The 18,351-nt window shown below is 38.0% G+C and overlaps 4 protein-coding genes across 5 annotated transcripts; 2 read left to right on the top strand and 2 right to left on the bottom strand.

The window, feature by feature from the left end:
• Positions 1-2,842: 2,842 nt before the first annotated feature.
• On the top strand, positions 2,843-4,324 carry LOC104793726 (uncharacterized). The gene is made up of 3 exons (XM_010520134.3): positions 2,843-3,389; positions 3,531-3,911; positions 4,016-4,324. The coding sequence occupies exons 1-3, from the start codon at positions 2,939-2,941 to the stop codon at positions 4,204-4,206; spliced, it is 1,023 nt and encodes a 340-aa protein (XP_010518436.1). The 5' UTR covers positions 2,843-2,938; the 3' UTR covers positions 4,207-4,324.
• Positions 4,325-4,552: 228 nt separating this feature from the next.
• LOC104699495 (uncharacterized) lies at positions 4,553-11,787 on the bottom strand. The gene is made up of 3 exons (XM_087456273.1): positions 10,839-11,787; positions 9,197-9,591; positions 4,553-5,068 (listed from the first exon to the last, which is right to left on the bottom strand). The coding sequence occupies exons 1-3, from the start codon at positions 11,785-11,787 to the stop codon at positions 4,553-4,555; spliced, it is 1,860 nt and encodes a 619-aa protein (XP_087312399.1).
• A 2,066-nt stretch (positions 11,788-13,853) lies between these two features.
• On the bottom strand, positions 13,854-14,820 carry LOC104793725 (uncharacterized). The gene has a single exon (XM_010520133.2). The coding sequence runs from the start codon at positions 14,794-14,796 to the stop codon at positions 13,945-13,947; it is 852 nt and encodes a 283-aa protein (XP_010518435.1). The 5' UTR covers positions 14,797-14,820; the 3' UTR covers positions 13,854-13,944.
• Positions 14,821-15,099: 279 nt separating this feature from the next.
• Positions 15,100-18,316, top strand: LOC109124754 (DEAD-box ATP-dependent RNA helicase 24). Of its 2 annotated transcripts, XM_010520130.3 has the most exons (5): positions 15,100-16,019; positions 16,106-17,334; positions 17,494-17,533; positions 17,712-18,081; positions 18,160-18,316. In XM_010520130.3, the coding sequence occupies exons 1-5, from the start codon at positions 15,416-15,418 to the stop codon at positions 18,209-18,211; spliced, it is 2,295 nt and encodes a 764-aa protein (XP_010518432.1). In that variant the 5' UTR covers positions 15,100-15,415; the 3' UTR covers positions 18,212-18,316. The 2 variants fall into 2 exon arrangements, 1 of the variants encoding a protein (XP_010518432.1); XR_015560137.1 differs by lacking the exon at positions 17,494-17,533 and having other exon boundaries at positions 15,258-16,019.
• Positions 18,317-18,351: the final 35 nt, after the last annotated feature.

The raw sequence follows: 18,351 nt of genomic DNA, 5'->3' as shown, positions 1-18,351 counted from the left end.
TTGGGATATCGCTCGGTCGTATTCGAAGATGATAATGAATTGGTGAATAGAATCCTCAATACCCATGAATCATATCCACGATTACAGCATTATTTGGAGACAATACGGAGCTGGTGCCACAAGTTTAATGCCATACAGTTTACCTTTCACCATCGAGAACAGAACATTTGCGCAGATTTACTTGCTAAAACAACACTTATTAGTCTTCAAATGTATAATATACTAGGTGTCAGCTCATGCTATGCGTGAGTTCTTACATAATCGCTATTCTATTTTGAAAAAATAATATAAATTAACATGTTATTATTATTTTGTTTTTTCGGTATACATCAAAATTTAAAGACTATGTAGTTTGAATTTAAATAAAGTAAAGAAATCAAAATTTCTTTCGATGATAATATATTTAACATATATTTTTGTAGTTGTAGTCATGATTCAAAATCATTGTGATATACATTTTCATAAAATTTATTTTGTGGTGTTAGCTATGCATAATTTTTTTTATTTATTTATGGTGATAGCTTAAAGAGATTTAAAATGTTTCAATTTAGAAAAAATCAAAATAATAACTGTAGGTTTGCAGTGTCTCATACATATATAACTAAGTGAGTCTAACCACAGATTATTAGACTAATAGTTTAAAAAAAAACAGCAACTATTTTATTAGGTTATTATCTTAAAGTCTTTAATTGTCTTTGGACTTTGATTTATATGAAATGATAATGTTTCATATAGAAAAAACTAATTAAACTATATATCATATATTACATTATCATATTCAAATAAACTGAAACTTTTATTAAGTTAAGATATCATTGGTTAAATCAAGGAAAAATAATGATATTGTAGAATTTATAAAATTATGTGAGATTTGAAATATGAGGCCATGAGGTTTATAGTGAGATATATGTTTTTATTTTAATAGATAATACAGAAATCGATATATCAAAGGTAACTATTTGAGAATTACAAAAGTGCAATTAAATGCATACTAATACAATTTTAACATGTATTAAATTAAATTTATTGAGAACACTACTATGATATTATTATGGGAGTTACAAACAAACTTTTATACCTTTCCAACTCCTAAAATTTGAACCCATTTAATTTAAAAGTGAGTGTTGGTGGGTTCATAATTTGATTCAAAAGTATAATATGTTACACATTGATCCTTTAAAAAGAATATGAACATCTAATTCTCAAATAAACTTGATTTTTTTTTTGTTAAAACCAACATATGTGAATTTAAATTTAACTATAGAAATTTAAAAATAAATATGAATAGATTAGAAAGGCAAGAAATATAAATGAATATTTTATTTTTATATAAATAAAATAAAAATTGAAAACAATGTTAAATATATATAATATTTTCTAAATTAAAATATAGAATAATAAGAACAATGTAAAATATAATTTATGTAGTCTCTAAAATTAAAATTTATCATTCAAAATTTACAATGATATTTCATTTGTTTTTTGTAACTCATACAACAAAAATAAGAACTCGAAAAAAAAAAAAAAAACAGAAAATGATTTGAGGTATTGTGGAAGAGAATGAGAGAAGTGGAAGAGAATGACAGAAGTGGAAGAGAATGAGAGAATGTAAAAATGAGAAAGTAAAAGAATGTCAATATGAGATAATGAGAGAATGCTTATTTACATGATAAGAATTGATGAAAGTTACATTTAGAATTATGGAGTTATAATAATAATTTATTGTGTTTGATTAAAATTGAGTGGTGGAATATGATTAATGCATAATTTATTTAATTTTCAGTTAAAATATTACTTTAATGTATGAGTTAAATGTTTTGTGTTAATTGGATCTTAAATATTGTTTAATGCTTTCACAAAAAAAAAACAAAAAAATATTAGAAAGCATTAAATGAAAATCAACCAATAAAGAGAGACCAAAACCTTACTTTTATGTATATGATTAATGAAAGAAAATATTATATGATTGTAAAACATGTAAAAATTAAGGTTTATAAAATTACATAAAGGCTTAATTATAATCATGTATTTAAATTATTTCATTTCTCATCCAAGATATGGTTTTTATTATGATAGTTTCTTTTATTATAAAATAGTGTGTGTTTTTTTCACTTTAAAGAATGAAAAGACAAATTAAATAAAATGTAAGAAAAATGTGTAAATTAGATATATCAAATATCAGTTATTTATTAGTAAATGTTATAATATTACATTCTGTATCATATATATAATATGAGATTTTATTATAAAATAATCTGATTCTGTTTGACAAAAAAACTTAAGATATAAAAATGGTTTTAAAAATATATGTCAATTATATAAGACTAAGAAGAGAAGTGTGATTATCTAGAATTAAAAATGATAGAAATTTGGTTTTAAAAAATAAAATGAAAATAAAAGATGACAGGTATCATATAAAAAAATGTCAAATGTCGCAATATGAGTAAAAAGTTAGAAAAAAACCTTCTCAAAAGTTAAAAAAAACATTTTCAATATTATATAAGATATCATTCTTGTCAAGAGTTTTTCTGTAAACTATGATTATGCTTATGCTTCTTACTAAAGTTATTGAAAGGAAAAAAAAAAAAAAATTAGAAAACGTGTGTCGGTGTGTGATATTTTCCGGAAGTTAAAACAAAGAGTGTGAAGTGAATGGCACCCACCAAACCAAACTGATCCATCTTTTCAGCTTTAACCCAATTGGTTGAATTTATAAGCTTCAACCGAAACTTGCAACAAAAAAGAGTTCTAGCATTAAAGGTAAAGAAAACACAAAGCAAGTAGGACACAACAACTTTTACAACACTTTCATAATAATTAAAAATATATATATATATATATATATATATATATCGCACACTTTTTCCCATAATAAGGTTAAGGTGGTCCTCGCCGCACCCAATTTATTTCTCTCCCTAACCCCGTATTTTTCAAAAATATGTCGCCGTCGTGCTGCTGCGGCAAGCGCTCCGTCGCTCTCTTCTTCCTCTTCATTTCCGCCGTCCCCATAGCTTACCTCGTTTCCTTAGAGCGAGCCGTTCCTTCGACGCACGTCATCTCTTACCACAGCTCCGGCTTCCTCCGCGAGTGCGCCAAATGGGACGACGTTGGTCGGAGGTTCCTCGTTTCCTACATGGACGGAGGCGGCGGAATAGGCGAGCTCGTCGTTCCTTCTAATTCTGATTCCGAAGACGTTCTCGAGGAACTCACTTTGGTCAAAGACCTTGACCTCGCCGGCAACTCTTCCAACGGATTCGTTATCGACCGCCACAGAAACCGTCTCCTCCTCGCTGTCGCCGATTTGCTCGGAAATCGTTTCAGCGCTTTAGTTGCCTACGATTTGTCCACGTGGCGTCGTATCTTCCTCACAGTCCTTAGCAGCCACCACAGTAAGTAATTAAGCTCACTCCCTCTTTGCGTTTCTCCTCCGCCAACGATTCTTAACCGTCCGATGAATAGATTAGATTAGATTCAATCTGGTTGCATAAATGATAGTTTTGTTTTAAAATTGGAGCAATGTTGTAATGTAGGTAAAGAGATATCATACGCAGACGATGTAGCTGTTGATGCACAAGGCAATGCTTATGTCACTGATGCTAAAGGAGGTAAGATATGGCAAATTGATCTCAATGGTAAGCTTGTGTCCATCATTAGAAGCCCTCTCTTCGTTCCACCTGCCTCCTCCTGGTACCACTACTTCAACAACTTTGTCTCTCTTAACGGCATTGTTTATCACCCTGACGGCTTCCTTATCGTTATCCACACTTTCTCCGGTTCTTTGTTCAAAATCGATGTTACCAATTATGCTGATGTTAGCATGAGTCAAGTCACTGTCATTCACGTTTCTGGTGGCTCTTTGAGGTTCGGAGATGGCCTTGAGCTCTTGTCTCCTTCCAAGATTGTTGTTGCAGGTCCCATCTTTTTACTACTATAAACGTTTTTAAAGTCTACCATGACTTCAATGTATGTAGAGACATTACTTATTCAAGTATTTTTGTGTGTGTTGTGTTTTCAGGTAGCCCGTCTTCGAAACTTGTAGAGAGTTCAGACGGGTGGCGGACGGCTTCTGTGACAGGATGGTTCAGCAGCGGTATGGTTCATCGGTTAGTCTCCTCCGCTACTGTGAAGGAAGGAAGAGTTTATCTAAACCACATTGTTGGGTTTGGCTCTAAGAAGAGACACATACTTGTAGAAGCTGTATTTTAGTCTTAGATGCTCTGTTTTTTTTTGTGGTAATTATTCTTGAATTCTTGCTTATGAGTTATGACCTCTTTAAGATTCTACTAGAATCTGATTCTTTAATTATCCAATTTCTTTTCATCTATTAGATAATCATTCATTATCGTCTAATAACGATTTTGTTGAAGCCTTTGGAACTTGAAACTCGTTTCGGTTTCATATAAACGCATTAGATGACTACAAGAAAATTATGAATTTGGTATATAGATTAGTTGGAGTCCTCAATTTTGGTCGAGATCTTTTGACGCATATATAGACTATAGTACGTTTAATACAAAATTTGCATAATAAAACTTACAAAACAATGTGTTACTTACACTTTATTGTCACCTTCATCATCAACAACAACAACATTGGAAGTCGTAGGACTTGCACGTGGATTTCTTCTTCTACCTTGTTCGAAAAGCAAAACCATCCCAAACAACAAAGACCCTTTAACGATCCTAACCATACCAATCGTCACAACCATATAATATAACCACCAGTTCACAAAATCCAACGTACCCACATCAAAACTAACGTCAACGTTACCATCGATGGGCAATAACAACAACAACAATGCTCTTTTAGCCTCTGCCACACCAACCAAAGCCTCTACTTCATCTCGAAGCTTCCACCACCACAACGTCCCACAGCTAACGGCCAAAGCCACCCTCTCCACCAACGTCTCTTCTCTCCGTTGACCGTCTTCCCCTCCTAACAACGTGTTATCCACCACAGGTCTCACGATCACTCGGCACCACAGAAGCATCACCTCGTGAAGACCAAAGAAAAACACAAGCCTGCTCAAGAAATTGCGTTCGCTTCCGATGATTAAAATGTGTTGTAACTAATTAGTTAATCCTCTCTTCTTCATGTCACACGGAGACTCGGCCCTTCCACCACACTTGTACGGACAGCCCATGTTCCACACTTGTACGGACGGTCACTCCTCTCAATAGAAACACTAACATAGCTGTTTACAGCTTCTAAGCAATGTTTTCTTGCTTTTAGCCTGTTTTGGGACAAAATGGGTATACGTGGCTTTTAAACTCTCCACATCTATCTCAAAGTCTTATAATTAGTTAGTTGCATTGGATTAAGACACATTTTAACCTCATAAACACTAACATAGCTGTTTACAGCTACTAAGCAATGTTTTCTTGCTGTTAGCCTGTTCTGGGACAAAATGGGTATAACTGGCTTTTAAACTCTCCATATCTATCTCAAAGTCTTATAATTAGTTAGTTGCATTGGATTAAGACACATTTTAACCCCAGAAACACTAACATAGCTGTTTACAGCTTCTAACCAATGTTTTCTTGGTTTTAGCCTGTTTTGGGACAAAATGGGTATAACTGGCTTTTAAACTTTCCACATCTATCTCAAAGTCTTATAATTAGTTAGTTGCATTGGATTAAGACACATTTTAACCCTAGAAACACTAACAAAGCTGTTTAGTGCTTCTAAGCAATGTCTTCTTGGTTTTATTCTGTTTTGGGACAGAATGGGTATAACTGGCTTTTAAACTCTCCATATCTATCTCAAAGTCTTATATTTAGTTAGTTGCATTGGATTAAGACACATTTTAACCCTAGAAACACTAACATAGCTGTTTACAGCTTCTAAGCAATGTTTTCTTGGTTTTAGCCTGTTTTGGGACAAAATGGGTATAACTGGCTTTTAAACTCTCCATATCTATCTCAAAGTCTTATAATTAGTTAGTTGCATTGGATTAAGACACAATTTAACCCCATAAACACTAACAAAGCTGTTTACAGCTTCTAAACAATGTTTTCCTGGTTTTAGACTGTTTTGGGACAAAATGGGTATAAGTGGCTTTTAAACTCTCCACATCTATCTCAAAGTCTTATATTTAGTTAGTTCCATTGGATTAAGATACATTTTAACCCCATAAACACTAACAAAGCTGTTTACAGCTTCTAAGCAATGTTTTCTTGGTTTAAATGCCAGTTATACCCATTTTGTCCCAAAACAGGCTAAAACCAAGAAAACATTGCTTAGAAGCTGTAAACAGTTATGTTAGTGTTTATGGGGTTAAAATGTGTCTTAATCCAATGGAACTAACTAATTATAAGACTTTGAGATAGATGTGGAGAGTTTAAAAGCCACTTATACCCATTTTGTCCCAAAACAGGCTAAAACCAAGAAAACATTGCTTTGAAGCTGTAAACAGCTATGTTAGTGTTTCTAGGGTTAAAATGTGTCTTAATCCAATGCAACTAACTAAATATAAGAGTTTGAGATAGATGTGGAGAGTTTAAAAGCCACTTATTCCCACTTTGTCCCAATAGAGGCTAAAACCTGGAAAACATTGCTTAGAAGCTGTAAACAGCTATGTTAGTGTTTCTGGGGTTAAAATGTGTCTTAATCCAATGGAACTAACTAATTATAAGACTTTGAGATAGATATGGAGAGTTTAAAAGCCAGTTATACCCATTTTGTCCCAAAACAGGCTAACAGCAAGAAAACATTGCTTTGAAGCTGTAAACAGCTATGTTAATGTTTATGGGGTTAAAATGTGTCTTAATCCAATGCACCTAACTAATTATAAGAGTTTGAGATAGATATGGAGAGTTTAAAAGCCACTTATACCCATTTTGTCCCAAAACAGGTAAAACCAAGAAAACATTGCTTTGAAGCTGTAAACAGCTATGTTAGTGTTTATGGGGTTAAATGTGTCGTAATCCAATGCAACTAACTAATTATAAGACTTTGAGATAGATGTGGAGAGTTTAAAAGCCACTTATTGTAAGATTTAAGGTAGAAAGATTTGAGAAAGAGGAAGAGTTTGAATTCGGACAAGGGTGAGAGGTGTAGAGTGTATGCGAGTGTAAAGGAGAGTAGAGAGGAGAAAGAGAGTTAAACTCTTTTCTTACTTGAATTAGAACATACTTACAAACCATATATAGAGCTATACAAAGAGGATATTCTTCCCTAGGATCCTATGTACACATTAATGGGAGATAGCGACATCTCCTTATTCCTACATGTGACTAAACCCTTGACTTCCCACTTGCAAGTTGCCCAACGGCTATAATAGAAGGATCTCGATGATAGGAGATCGTTGGAAGCTCTCCTTAGTGGATTGGGCTCATGAGATACGAGATGGCTTGGACAGCCCATAGGTTGTCGATTGTACGGACGTCCGTACGGTTGTACGGACGGTGGTGGCCAAGGTGGTGTGCCAAACTCATACTCCCCCTCAAGCTTGACTTAGATGACCAGGCAAGCTTGACAGTCTAGGCACCCACCTCATTAAAAACCTTAGTATAGAAAACCTCATGGGAAAAAAAACTATACATAAGGGAAAAAGAGTGTAGGTGCCATGTGAAAGAATCATGGCCGAGTGAGGTCTATAAGGCCGAGCTTCGAGTGAATATATTCGCACACTTGGGGGCTTGCAGCTTTGGTGAGGATGTCAGCGAGTTGTTCCTTGCTCTCGGTGTGACATGGCAGGACAACTCCAAGCTTGATTTGCTCTCGCACCTTATGACAGTCCACCTCAATATGTTTGGTCCTCTCATGAAACACTGAATTGGTTGCTATGTGAATGGCAGCTTCATTGTCACAATGCATGGTGATAGGACTCGTGATTTCCACTCCTAAATCCTTGAGGAGTGCTTTGAGCCACATTAGTTCGGTTGTGAGTTTGCGCATGGCCCTATACTCGGATTCGGCACTTGAAAGTGATACGACCTTTTGTTTCTTGCTCTTCCAAGTGATCAGGTTGCCTCCAAGGAATGTGCAATAGCCAGTTGTAGAGCGACGGTCTCCACGGTCTCCAGCATAGTCAGCGTCGCAATATCCTACCAACTCGGTGTTCTTGTTGCGGCCCATCCAAATGCCTTGTCCCGGTGAGCCCTTGATGTATTTAAGGATTCGGTCGACCATGTTCCAATGATGGACAGTTGGATTCTTCATGTGCTGGCTCACCTGGTTCACAGCAAAGCAAATATCAGGCCGTGTTATAGTTAAATAGATCAACTTACCTACTAGGCGCCGGTAGCGGCCAACGTCCTTGTATGGTGCCTGCTCAAGCTCCTCCTGTCCTCCGGCCTTGTAGTTCTCTTCAAGAGGTGATGCCACTGCCTTTGAACCTAATTTTCCTGTCTCATTTAACAAGTCAAGAGCATATTTTCTTTGTGATAGAAATAAAATATTTCAACTCTCCAAGGTCCTTAATATCAAAGACTGATTTCAAGAAGGTTTTAGTGTCTTGAATACCTACCGAGTCACTCCCAGTGATGATGATATCATCAACATACACTAGGATGACTACTATACCTTTGGTGCTAGGTGAGGTAAATAGTGTGTGATCAGCCTCGGATTTGCGAAAGCCTTTGTCAAGGAGGATTGTGCTCAGCTTGTGGTACCACGCCCTTGGCGACTGCTTTAGTCCATAGATGGCTTTGTTGAGCTTGAGAACCTTCCCCGGACCAATGGTGTCTTCTAGGCCCGGTGGTGGCCGCATATACACTTCATCTTCGAGCTCGCCTTGTAGGAAGGCGTTCTTCACATCCATTTGCCATAGCTCCCAATCAAGATTTGTGGCAAGAGAGAGAACCACTCGAACGGTGTGAAGTTTGGCCACCGGAGCAAACGTATCAAGATAGTCCTCCCCATACGTTTGCGTGAATCCCCGGGCTACAAGGCGTGCCTTATACCGTTCTATCTCCCCATTGCTCTTGTATTTGATAGTAAAGATATATCTTGAGGTGACTGCTCTCTTACCCTTGGGTAGGTCAGCTTCATCCCATGTGTGGTTTTGTATCATGGCCGTGTTCTCGGCATCAACAGCGTCCCGCCATACCTTATGGTCTTTGGCCTCATCATAGGTTCTTGGAATCCAGTGTTCATCAATGTGGCCAAGGAAAACTTGATGTTCCTTAGGAAAGTGGGCAAGTGAGCACACGGCTTGAATCGGATGAGCAATGGCCACATTGTTGTAGTAGACACGGGTGTTCTTCCAATTGGTAGGAGGATATTTGATGCGTTGACTGCGCCTTAGAGGGACTATGGTTCCAGCTTCCAGGTTGGCACAGCCTGGTGTAATGATTTCCTCAAGTGGCTCGGCCGGATCCTCGGTCGGCTCGGCAATGTTGTCTGCGGGTAGTTCAGTTGACTCCTCAGGCTGCTCGATTGGATCATCAGTATGGATGTCACGTTCAGGCTCGCGCAATGGTTCAGGGTGAGCTGGTGAGGTAGGGCTGGCCGGCTCGGTATTGATCCGATCATTGTCAATTCCTAACCGCTCAAGAAGAACTCGGAGGTTGCGTGTTCGATCAGATGGTGAGGATGAGAGATTGCGTAGCTCATCCCAATTCTGTTCATCATAGAATCCTTGTGTCTCTATAAACTTGACATCGCGAGATACTAGGACTCTCCTTGTTGTAGGTTCATAGCACTTATACCCCTTTTGTGTAGTGGAGTAGCCAAGAAACATAGCCTTTGTACTCTTAGCATCAAGCTTGTCCCTTAGCTCACCTGGTCGCAACACATAGCACACACACCCAAAAACTCGTAAGTGATTAAATGTAGGTTTGTCCTTAGTTAATACCTTAAATGGTGACAAGTCTTTGAGGATCTTTGTGGGGGTGCGGTTGATAAGGTAACAAGCAGCTAGCACAGCATCTCCCCAAAATCTCTTTGGAACCCTTGTGTGGAACATCATAGACCTTGCTACCTCCATGAGATGCCTATTCTTCCTTTCAGCTACCCCATTTTGTTGAGGTGTGTATGGACAGCTAGTTTGGTGTAGTATTCCATGGTTGGCTAGATATTGCTTAAAGGCATGGCTTGTGTACTCTCCACCATTATCTGATCTCAAAATTTTAATCTTGGCATGATAGTGGTTAGAGACATAATTTTGAAAATTAGTAAAAGCCTCAAGAACTCTATCTTTAGAAGGAAGCAAAGTTATCCAATATATTTTGATTTTTCATCAATAAAAGTCACAAAATATTTTTGATTTTCTCTAGATAAGCAAGGGGATGTCCAAACATCAGAATGAATTAAATCAAAACAATTTTCATAAATAGTACTAGAATTAGGGAAAACAGCCTTGCGATGTTTACCAAGAATACAAGCCTCACACTCCTCATTTTTAAAAGAAATATTAGGAAACATTAAAGATAAAGCTCTTGTGTGAGGGTGTCCTAGCCTAGCATGTAAAATAGAATCACTAGGTTTAATAATAACCGAATTAAAACAAGATGCAGTAGAAGATAAATTCAAGTCCTCAAGCATATAGAGATCATCCTTGGAACTTCCTTGACCAAGAACCTTACTTGTCTCAATATCCTGAAAATGAACATTGTTAGGACCAAATATTGCATAACAATTTAAATCAGTGGTGGCCCTTTTAACTGATAACAAATTAGATGTGAAATTAGGCATGTAAAAGGCTTTAGTTTCTTTATCAAATAATTTTAAATTCCCTATGCCTTTAACAGCAACTTTCTCACCATTAGCTATCACAACATTACCATTAGCAGGTTTAATATCACTAATTAGCCTAGAATCACTAATCATGTGGTGAGATGCACCAGAATCAACAATAAGGGGTTTAATTTTATTTGAGGCAAGAAATGTTTTACCGGAGGCCTCCTTTAGGGCCTTGATGAGGGCGTCGAGGTCTGACTTGCGTACCAGCTCCGAAGATGCCGCCAACGCCACTCCGTTCCCCTCAAGCGTCTGGCCACTTGGTGTTGAGGTCGCCGCCTCGCTCACCATGCTGGCTTGGTTAGCTCTAGGTCCACCTCGGCTTGTTCCTCCACGGTTTATGCGGAGGTGAGGGTGAAGGATCCAGCAACGGCTCTTGAAGTGGCCGACCTTCTTGCAATGTTCACACACCGGTGGGTTCTTGTCCTCCGGTTTGTAGTAGCCACGATTTGCGGAGGCCACCTCAGCTTTGTTGGCGGTCACTAGCTCCCCCTTGCCTCCAAACAACCCCATGGAACCATGTTCCTTTTGAATTTGGTTACAAACATCATCAAGACTAGGGAGCTTGTCCGACCGTAGAATATGCTTGATAAGGTCATTGTAGGAGGGGTTCAAGGTCAAGAGAAGGCCGAACACCTTATCTTGTTCACGCCTCTCATTCAGAATGGCCGGATCTATAGTCGCCGGCCGGAGCATCTCTAGTTCAGCCCAAAGGGACCTAAACTTCCCAAAGTGCTTGGTGAACTCCATGTCTTCTTGGTTGAGATTGTTGATAGCCCTCTTAATCTCAAAAATTCGGTTTACATTTGTAACATTCCCAAAAACATTCTTGAGAGTGTCCCACAAGTCTTTTGCTGTCTCGCAATAAGAGTAAGCTTCAAGTATAGGTGCATCTAGGGAGTTTTGAATGATAGCTAGGACTCCCTGATCTTCTTGAAACCACTTGTTCTTCTCATCCGCGACAAGATCCTTGCCGTCTTTGGTGGTCTCAACATGGGACCAAAGTCCTCGGCCGCATAGGGCTGTCTTTGTGGTTCTAGCCCACAGTAAGTAATTCTCTCCCTTGAGAGTAACTGGAACAATGAGAGTTTTGGTAGTTTCCATGGAAAAAGATGAAGAGACCGTTGGTTAAAGCTATTGTCCAACGGTTAAAGAAAGAAGATTCAAGAACAAGAAATTTGAGGCAAGAAAGAGAATGCGGAAGGGAGTGATGGAGATTTGAGGCAAGAACAGAATCAAATCTGCTCTGATACCATGTAAGATTTAAGGTAGAAAGATTTGAGAAAGAGGAAGAGTTTGAATTCGGACAAGGGTGAGAGGTGTAGAGTGTATGCGAGTGTAAAGGAGAGTAGAGAGGAGAAAGAGAGTTAAACTCTTTTCTTACTTGAATTAGAACATACTTACAAACCATATATAGAGCTATACAAAGAGGATATTCTTCCCTAGGATCCTATGTACACATTAATGGGAGATAGCGACATCTCCTTATTCCTACATGTGACTAAACCCTTGACTTCCCACTTGCAAGTTGCCCAACGGCTATAATAGAAGGATCTCGATGATAGGAGATCGTTGGAAGCTCTCCTTAGTGGATTGGGCTCATGAGATACGAGATGGCTTGGACAGCCCATAGGTTGTCGATTGTACGGACGTCCGTACGGTTGTACGGACGGTGGTGGCCAAGGTGGTGTGCCAAACTCATATGTTAGTGTTTCTAGGGTTAAAATGTGTCTTAATCCAATGCAACTAACTAATTATAAGACTTTGAGATAGATATGGAGAGTTTAAAAGCCAGTTATACCCATTTTGTCCCAAAACAGGCTAAAACCAAGAAAACATTGCTTAGAAGGTGTAAACAGTTATGTTAGTGTTTCTGGGGTTAAAATGTGTCTTAATCCAATGAAACTAACTAATTATAAGACTTTGAGATAGATGTGGAGAGTTTAAAAGCCACTTATACCCATTTTGTCCCAAAACAGGTAAAACCAAGAAAAATTGCTTAGAAGGTGTAAACAGTTATGTTAGTGTTTATGGGATTAAAATGTGTTGTAATCCAATGCAACTAACTAATTATAAGAGTATAAGAGTTTGAGATAGATGGGATTAAAATGTGTTGTAATCCAATGCAATCTCAATGGTTTCATTAAATTTTTATATATAAAATTAACTAAAAGTTGTAAATTAGATTTATCATTCCAAAAATCTTTTGTTAAATAAAGAATTGGAGGAATTTATTTAATTTTAAAACAATGAATGCTAGAGAATAATTTAGAGAGCTGTAAAAACCATTGAGATTGAAATTTTATATTATTTTGTGTCATGAAAAAAATGAAAACAGTTCAAACAGACAAATATATATAGATTTAAAAAATAGGAATATTCAAATAGACACAACTCTACAATGAACAGTTGCAACTTTACAAAAAAAACTATTACAATGAACAATCGCAACTTGTTGTAAAACACACAATGTAATTTTTCACATATTTTTTTAAGAAAATTATTCAAAATGTATGATTGAAAAAACACAACTTTTGGTGGCATTTATTCGGATTGCTATTATATATAGGTATTTTCATTAAATTTTTACGTATAAAATTAACTAAAAGTTGTAAATTAGATTTATCATTCCAAAAATCTTTTGTTAAATCAAGAATTGGAGGAATTTATTTAATTTCAAAAGAATGAATGATAGAGAATAATTTAGAGAGCTGTAAAAACCGTTGAGATTGAAAAATTACATTATTTTGTGTCATGACAAAAAAATGAAAACAGTTCAAACAAAGAAATATATATAGATTTGAAAGGATACGAAAATTCGAATAGACACAACTCTACAATGAATAGTTGCAACTTTACAAAAAAACCGTTACAATGAACAATCGCAATTTTTTGTAAAATACACAATTTAAATTTTCTACATATGTTTTGAAAAATTATCCAAAAAGTACGATTGAAAAAACACAACATTTGGTGGCATTTATTTGGATTGCTATTATATATAGATTAAAAAAAAAAAGTCCATTATTAAAAAAAGAGTCTAAAGATTGCTACTATAATTTTAAAACAAACAATCAAATTTGAATGTTGATTATATATTTACTTGAAACTTGCTGATGTCAAATGAGTAAAAGTTTGGAATGTAACTAATTTTGGTTTACCTGGTAAAATTTGTAAAAAGACGAGTAATCATAAAATTATATACAAACGTAGTAATCAAAATTTTGAATTTCCAAAATTTCGACGATCACGTAGATCAATCTAACGGTTTTGAACCTTTTGAGACATGGCCAAAACGTTGCTACAAAGCTTCTTCATGAGCTCATCTAGAGACGCCGTCGGCGAATCAACACCCGGAACATCCACGAATATATCAGAGCAAGTCGACACATCGGAGATCGCCGCGCTCAAAACCGAATCCAATCTCCCGTAATCTCCACCGTCCATCGCCATCCTCGCGTCTTCAAGGCTCGATACAAACGACTCGTAATTCTCGACGCAGACACTCATCGCCTCTTTCACCGTCATCGGCGTTTTGCTATCTTCCATCACACGCTTTGCGTATTCGAGAGTCGCGTTTGCTTTTTTAAACAGAGACTCGGCTTCCATTCGCATCACATCCTTGGCCTCGAATCCTCCTCCTCCTCCTCCTTCGCCGTCTCGTTTCTGTAAATCAGGAAGAATCGCGGCGATGCATTCGTTGTTGTAGTCTGTGTTCTTGCAGAGATCTTTCGCCGTCGTGTCTATCTTCATGGACGAGAAATCGAAATTGTTTATGTGCTCGAATTTGGGAGCAAGATCTGCTATGTTTGTGACGGAGTCGAAGTCGATGTCGATGTCTTCTTGGGATGGTCCGGGTGCGGAGGTCGCCGTAATGGAAGTTGAAGATCCGGAGCTTACGTCATCTGAGGTGGGGGCTGGTGCGGAGGCTGGGACGGCTGAGATTGATGATACAGGCGGTTCGAGAAGCGAAGCCTCAGGTGAGGAAGCAGGGACTTGGGATGTATCATCCTTTACTGAACGACCGATGCCTTGGACGTTGGATACGCCGCCGGAGAATGCATAATAGAAAACAGTAACTCCGATGAGAATTATTGCTTTGTAAGGCTCCATTATTATTATTTTTTTAAATTAATTGGTGATAGTTGGGAATTTAAAAAGGTTTAACTATATATAAATTGACTGGTTTTAAAGGTGCCAAATTTTTGGAAAAGCTAAATTACATGAGAGGTTTTAAAAGGTACTCTCAAAACCCAAATTTAAACCCTGTTATAGATTCATAATAATAGAACCAAAAACCTTTAAAAGGAGATAAGTTATTACAAAATGCTGTTAAAAAAATTGTTGCAAAGAAAAATCATTTAACACTAATCTGCTACTAATTGGGTGATAGTACAAAAATAGTGCTTAACAAAGGCCCAAATGTATAAACGTTAACAAGTTATTACAAAATGAGATATTACAAAAAAAAAAGTAGTGATCACTAAAATATTAAAAAATAGTGCTTAACAAAGGCCCATTATAGGCCCAAATGTATAGACGTTAACAAGTCGGTAAACCCGGGAAATTATTTTACTCGTCTCTCCTTCTTCTCTAATTTACATAACCACCGGAAAAAACACACACACACACACACGAAACCCTAAATTCGTCGTAACGAAGCTTAGCAACAGTTGAGAGAGCTTTGCTCAACAAAGCAATAGCTGAGAGAAGAGTAATTCAAAGGTGAAATATGTCTAATCGGAAGTTTGGAATTGAAAAATTCGGCATAAATCGGCAAACTACCTACAGTTTCGAGCGATCTGAAGCACCGCAACGTTTCTACGTCCCTCCGTCGTCTCGCGGCGGAGACAACTCCGAGGATGCCGATCTAGATAACATTGATTACATAGAAAACGAAGAAGCTGAGGAAGACGTCGAGGAAGGCGGTTCTGCGGCGGCTAACGGTGGCGAGGATGATGAGATCGATCCGTTGGATGCTTTTATGGAGGGAATTCACCAGGAGATGAAAGCTGCTCCACCTCCTAAGCCAAAGGAGAAACTAGAGAGGTACAAGGACGACGAGGATGACGATCATATTGAGAGTTTCCTCAAGGCGAAGAAAGATTTAGGCCTTACACTAGCCGCAGACGCGCTTAACGCTGGTTATAACTCTGACGAGGAGGTGTATGCTGCAGCCAAGGCCGTTGATGCAGGGATGCTCGAGTATGATTCCGATGATAACCCCATTGTCGTGGATAAAAGGAAGATTGAGCCGATTCCAGCTCTGGATCATAGCTCCATTGATTACGAACCGATTAATAAGGACTTCTACGAGGAGGCGGAATCTATATCGGGTAAGTCTCTCTATTCGTTAAAGTTACTTGCTTTCTAAGGTCTTGGTGTTGGATCCTAATTTTGATTAAGTTTTCTTTATCCGCAGGAATGAGTGAGCAAGAAACTTCAGATTACCGTCAGCGGTTGGGGATTCGTGTGTCGGGTTTTGATGTTCATCGGCCAGTTAAGACCTTTGAGGATTGTGGATTTTCCTCACAGATCATGAGTGCTATCAAAAAGCAAGCTTATGAAAAGCCTACAACAATCCAATGTCAGGCTTTGCCCATTGTGCTATCTGGTCGAGATGTTATTGGCATAGCCAAAACTGGTTCAGGAAAGACCGCAGCATTTGTTCTTCCCATGATTGTTCATATTATGGATCAGCCCGAACTTCAGAAAGACGAAGGTCCTATTGGTGTCATATGTGCTCCAACTAGAGAACTGGCTCATCAGATATTCTTGGAAGCTAAGAAATTTTCAAAAGCATATGGTCTACGGGTCTCTGCGGTTTACGGTGGAATGTCTAAACATGAGCAGTTTAAGGAGCTCAAGGCAGGATGCGAGATTGTTGTTGCTACTCCGGGAAGGTTGATAGACATGCTGAAGATGAAGGCTTTGACAATGATGAGAGCCACTTATTTGGTTCTTGATGAGGCAGATCGGATGTTTGACCTCGGTTTTGAGCCACAAGTAAGGTCTATCGTTGGCCAGATTCGTCCTGATCGCCAGACTTTACTGTTTTCAGCCACTATGCCTTGGAAAGTTGAAAAATTAGCTAGGGAAATCCTCTCAGATCCTATTAGAGTCACAGTTGGTGAAGTGGGGATGGCCAATGAAGATATTACGCAAGTTGTCAATGTAATACCCTCTGATGCTGAAAAGCTTCCCTGGCTACTTGAGAAGCTCCCTGGAATGATTGATGAGGGTGACGTATTAGTGTTCGCTTCTAAAAAGGCCACTGTTGATGAGGTCGAAGCTCAGCTTACTCGAAATTCTTTTAAAGTTGCTGCTCTTCACGGTGATAAAGATCAGGCATCGCGAATGGAAACTTTACAGAAGTTCAAATCTGGAATCTACCATGTGCTGATTGCCACTGATGTTGCTGCCCGAGGTCTAGACATTAAGTCACTCAAGACCGTGGTTAATTATGACATTGCAAAAGATATGGACATGCATGTACATCGTATTGGTAGAACAGGCCGGGCTGGTGATAAGGATGGGGTTGCATATACACTTGTTACGCAGAGAGAAGCTAGATTTGCGGGTGAATTGGTAAACAGTTTGGTTGCTGCTGGTCAGAATGTACCTCCAGAACTCATGGATCTCGCCATGAAGGTAATAACAGTTTCCCTTTGTTGACAACGTTTTATAACTATTATTTCTTGTATCCTTTATGATTGTTCATTCTACTAGCTCCATTCCACTGCTCGAGTTTCGTTTTTGCATAGATTAAGATATGTTTTGAGTTACATTTTTATCTTTGTAAATCAATAGGATGGACGATTCAAATCCAAACGTGAAGGGAGAAAAGGAGGTAAGCGTTCTGTAGCTTTATTTGTACTGTAGCACTATTAGTATTATTAAGAGGAACTTTGCACTGGTAGATGAATCCAAAAAGGAAAAGTTTAATGTTTCTTTGCATAGATCTTCTTGTGAAGTGAGTGAAACTGTCCAAAACCTGTGCTTGATCTCTGAAATCTCTTCTGATGTAGGTGGGAAGAAAGGACGAGGCGGTAGAGGAGGAGGTGGAAACAGAGGGGTACGTGGTGTTGATTTTGGTCTTGGTATTGGATTTAGCTCGGAACCAAGTGGGGCATCATCTTTTAAAGCTGCGTCGAGTAGAAGCGGGGTGATCAATTCCGTGAGAACTGGAGTAATGGCCCAATTCAAGAATAGCTTTGTAGCCGCAACGCCATCCAACCCACAAAACCAAGGTTATCCAAACAAGAGACCATCCCTAATGGGGTTTGTCTCAGGTGGTACCATTGGTGGGGACATGGGTAGAACTCAGAGTCAACCTCCCCAAGTAGCACCTACTCATAACGCCTCATTACATAACTCCAGCCAGGAACATTCACAGAGGTTTGATTCCTTTTAGTTTCACTATTTTGCAAGTTGTAACATAGTAATAGTATTGACCTGTTTCTCTTACTGTTGCAGTTCGGAGAATCGGCCTAGAGAGAGGAAGAGAAGATCTGGTTGGGATAATTGAGTACGCCACGTTTTGCATGATAGTTTGATGAAGTGGTTTACGCAAATGTGTAACGAATGTTGTATAATTTGTTTTTAAAATATTGTTGTTTTATCCTTTTCGTAAGTTATCAAGTGTTCAGATTTAATTCTTTCTAGGAG

The sequence above is a fragment of the Camelina sativa genome, chromosome 6 (genome assembly GCF_030686135.1).
Source record: "Camelina sativa cultivar CO46 ecotype springtype chromosome 6, ASM3068613v1".
NCBI classification, from domain to species: Eukaryota; Viridiplantae; Streptophyta; class Magnoliopsida; order Brassicales; family Brassicaceae; genus Camelina; species Camelina sativa.
The sequence above is the reverse complement of the archived record's forward strand: the minus strand, read 5'-3'. Positions and strand labels throughout refer to the sequence as shown.

Coding starts and splice junctions, on each gene's coding strand:
- LOC104793726 (XM_010520134.3), top strand. CDS start 2,939: ATGTCGCCGTCGTGCTGCTGCGGCAAGCGCTCCGTCGCTCTCTTCTTC. Junction 3,390..3,530: donor AGTCCTTAGCAGCCACCACA/GTAAGTAATTAA, acceptor GTTGTAATGTAG/GTAAAGAGATATCATACGCA. Junction 3,912..4,015: donor TTCCAAGATTGTTGTTGCAG/GTCCCATCTTTT, acceptor TTGTGTTTTCAG/GTAGCCCGTCTTCGAAACTT.
- LOC104699495 (XM_087456273.1), bottom strand. CDS start 11,787: ATGGAAACTACCAAAACTCTCATTGTTCCAGTTACTCTCAAGGGAGAG. Junction 9,592..10,838: donor GGCCCTAAAGGAGGCCTCCG/GTAAAACATTTC, acceptor TCAAGTTTATAG/AGACACAAGGATTCTATGAT. Junction 5,069..9,196: donor CCAATTGGAAGAACACCCGT/GTCTACTACAAC, acceptor TTAACTAATTAG/TTACAACACATTTTAATCAT.
- LOC104793725 (XM_010520133.2), bottom strand. CDS start 14,796: ATGGAGCCTTACAAAGCAATAATTCTCATCGGAGTTACTGTTTTCTAT.
- LOC109124754 (XM_010520130.3), top strand. CDS start 15,416: ATGTCTAATCGGAAGTTTGGAATTGAAAAATTCGGCATAAATCGGCAA. Junction 16,020..16,105: donor GGAGGCGGAATCTATATCGG/GTAAGTCTCTCT, acceptor CTTTATCCGCAG/GAATGAGTGAGCAAGAAACT. Junction 17,335..17,493: donor TCATGGATCTCGCCATGAAG/GTAATAACAGTT, acceptor GTAAATCAATAG/GATGGACGATTCAAATCCAA.